Raw genomic sequence first — 3586 nt, 5'->3', positions numbered from 1 at the left:
GGGTTATGCACTTATTGATTACTTCCGGTTTGCAGTCGGATGTCTTACTTCACCCGCGCGCCATCTATTAAGTGCTGAATTATGCCGGTACCCCATTTCCATAATTGTTGTCCATGTTAAAATTGCATTGACTCCCGAAATATTTCGCGAAGGGATCATCCAAGCAGGATAAATATTTTTAAATAATTTTTAATATCATTGTTGTCCATGTTAAAATTGCATTGACTCCCGAAATATTTCGCGAAGGGATCATCCAAGCAGGATAAATATTTTTAAATAATTTTTAATATCATTGTTGCATCGATCAGACCGGTCGTCAAGGGTAGCACGGCCGTTGCTAGGGCAGAATTTTCCAAGATGTCGTTGAAATGTTGCTTTAGTAACGTTGTTATGCAAAATAAAGCTTAGTGACATAGCTTATCGTCTTCGCCACGTTGGAAACCCCACGGTAAGAGGTAAATGGGCACATTCCTTACGGCGGTTTCGGAGGAGATACGTGAAATTACACGCGGCCGTTACAGTATTACTATATAGATCCTCACGATGCTGACGATCATCAGCCTATTGTCGGAAAAGTTCAATGGAGAACAATGAATAAGTCCATTTACTGACCTTCGTCTAGCAATAATTTATCATTATGCACAAGTTAGTTTTTTTAATTAACATACAAAATCCTTTACATAAGGTTAACCCTTTCTTATTCTCACGGTCATGCTGCTGTTGGCAGGGGCGCGACTGGCGTCTGTTATACCTACCACTAAGCCGCCACACAACTACGGACGCGTTTGTTTGCGACGGATTCCTAGAAAGCTGATTGACTGAATCACGCGCCGCCATATTGGATTATCTTGATTCCGCCTCGCCAGCCAGGATTAACAATTTTGTGATCGGTGATCCACTAAAAAAACATGAAAGATTCCGCCCAAGCCAACGCGCAGGAACACTGGGGTCGGTTTGTTTGGGACGGACCCGCCTGAATTTGATCCCTTAATTAATCCTGGTTTGCCCAAACAAATACAAAACTCGCCCTCAACAGGTCAACTATCGCTGTGACCTATCGCAGGAAGGTTCATAGCTCCCAACAAGCAGTAATTGGTTGTTAATGGCTTAGCAAGCAGTAATTGGCCGAGCCCACTAATATGCTTACCGTTAGATAACCGTTAACAGAGTAAATCTGCCGAACCTCATGCCGCCATATTGGATCCGCTTGGAACCGACCTTGCCGCCGTGGTCGGATCAGATGAATCGAGTTAAGTGGATCCGACCAAAGAAACGGCTAAGCCATTGGATCCGGATCGTATGACTCACCCAAACAAACGCATCCGCCGGGTCTACGCGAGTCGGTTAACGCCAGATCCGCCCAAAATTAATGCCACGGCCAGACGTATTTGACGTCACGCGGGCGGTAGTTGCGGGGTTTGAACCGTGGCCGCCTAGATGGGCCGGTTGAAGATTAAATGGGTTGGTGAGGAGAGAATGTGCGCAATGGAATAACAGTTGTATGTTGCCGTGAGAGTCATACATATTGCACGACCGTGCGTATAGGGACACGCTTGAAATTATTATAGAATGCGCAGAAGGGTGGGCATAGAGAAAGAAAGGGTAGATGAACAGAAAGGGAGAGAGAGAGGAGGAGAGGAGGGCGAGAGAGGGGGAGAGACGGAGACGGGAGAAGAGGAGAAAGAGAGAGAGAGAGAGAGAGAAAGAGTGCGCGCGAGGGAGAGAGAGAGAGAAGAGAGAGAGAGAGAGAGAGAGAGAAGAGAGAGAGAGAGAGAGAGAGAGAGAGAGAGAGAGAGAGAGAGAGAGAGAGAATAAATAACGGATTGGAAGCGAAGCCATTATGCAATTTAACGAGATTCTTTTCTTTGCTCGCAGGTAATATGAGAGTCATACTGCCAATAGCCATGGCGGTGTTGGCGCTATTCGCGTCAGCGCCCTCTAGCGGCCTGGATATAGATGAGGTGCTGCCATTCCTCACAGACGAATATCTTAATGGTGAGAAATAGCCACATATTATGGTAATGTTATGTGTATATATGAATAAGTTTGTTTTGTATTGTATACTGGAAATATCAAATGCAATGTTATGTCTACAATTGTAACTGTTTTATGGCAATAAAAAAAAAAAAAAAAAAAATATCCACATATGACACGTGCAGCCTTAATTAGTAATTAAGCTAAGTAGTAACTAGTGCAAGAGGAACCAGCTGATAGATCAATCAATTGAAAAATTTATTAAATAATTTTTTCGAACGAAAATTTGCCGATTGTTTGTTAATATTGTTTGTTTGTTTGTCTGTTTTTGCATAACTATATAGGAAATTTATTAATTGATTATCGCATTAATCAATGAATTATATCACTAAGTAATTTGTTGATAAAATAAGAAAGTTAGGGTTAATAAGATAGTTACTAGAATAAATGAATGAATCCCCGACCGATTCACTGTATAATTGATTAATTAATAGATCAATTGATTGATTTAATAATTGCCTCGCTGACATCTATATTGATTGATGTCACAGATTTGTCGTCTGTGTTCACCGGATCACTGCATGCGACGCTGGAGGATGAGTTAGCAGCTGTCAATGCTGAGGTGGCAAGTCTGGAGGAGGGATGTAGGCCCAAGCCCAAACCCAAACCCACACCCAAGCCTGCACCACTGCGCATCACAGCCGGTGTAATTATTCACCAGTATTATTAGCCATCTTATATCATATATATTATTATATATTATTATATTATTATATTATTAGCCATATTATATCATATATTAGCCATATTATATCATATATTAGCCATATTATATCATATATTAGCCATATTATATCATATATTAGCCATATTATATCATTATAGCGGTGTAATTATTAGCCAGTTTAATTATTAACTATTTTTAAAAGTATATTAACTTTATTAACAATTATTATATTTTATTATTAACTTTTTTTTATCGCTACAGTTTTTGTCATTGGTGTCGTTAGCACTGCCGTCACCACCGTCGTCATCGTTATCGTCATCTGTGCCGTCACCACCGTCGTCATCGTTATCGTCACTCGTGTCGTCAGTATTGTCATCATCGTTGTCGCTATTGGTGTCATTATTAGTGTCGTCATCAATGTCCGTCGTTGTTGTCGTCGTCGTTGTCGTCGTCGTTGTAGTCGTCGTTGTATAGTCATCGTTGTCGTCGTCGCTGTCGTCGTCGTTGTCGTCGTCGTTGTATAGTCATCGTTGTCGTCGTCGTTGTCGTCATCGTTGTCGTCGTCGTTGTCGTCGTCGTTCTATAGTCATCGTTGTTGTTGTCGCTGTCGTCGTCGTTGTCGTCGTCGTTGTATAGTCATCGTTGTCGTCATCGTTGTCGTCGTCGCTGTCGTCGTCGTTGTCGTCGTCGTTGTATAGTCATCGTTGTCGTCGTCGTTGTAGTCATCGTTGTTACCTTCCCTCTCTCTCTCTCGTGTAGAAAGACCCGCTGATCTGTCAGAGATGCACGGAGAAGAAGCTGCGACATCAGATCAAGATGTGCGGTAAGCAGAGAGAGAGAGAGAGAGAGAGAGAGAGAGAGAGAGAGAGAGAGAGAGAGAGAGAG

At 42.2% G+C, this 3586-nt stretch overlaps 1 protein-coding gene across 1 annotated transcript in view; it reads left to right on the top strand.

Annotated features, from left to right (window-relative positions):
- The first annotated feature begins 1437 nt into the window (after window positions 1-1437).
- Window positions 1438-3586, top strand: part of LOC106804756 — a 6379-nt gene continuing 4230 nt past the window's right edge. Inside the window, exons 1-4 of the mRNA XM_014806078.1 lie at window positions 1438-1465; window positions 1876-1995; window positions 2526-2680; window positions 3461-3524. Of these exons, the coding sequence (XP_014661564.1) occupies window positions 1438-1465; window positions 1876-1995; window positions 2526-2680; window positions 3461-3524 (367 nt within the window). The remainder of the gene's footprint in view (window positions 1466-1875; window positions 1996-2525; window positions 2681-3460; window positions 3525-3586) is intronic.

Source organism: Priapulus caudatus, unplaced genomic scaffold, assembly GCF_000485595.1.
Source record: "Priapulus caudatus unplaced genomic scaffold, Priapulus_caudatus-5.0.1 Scaffold86, whole genome shotgun sequence".
Taxonomy (NCBI): domain Eukaryota; kingdom Metazoa; phylum Priapulida; class Priapulimorpha; order Priapulimorphida; family Priapulidae; genus Priapulus; species Priapulus caudatus.
The sequence above is the reverse complement of the archived record's forward strand: the minus strand, read 5'-3'. Positions and strand labels throughout refer to the sequence as shown.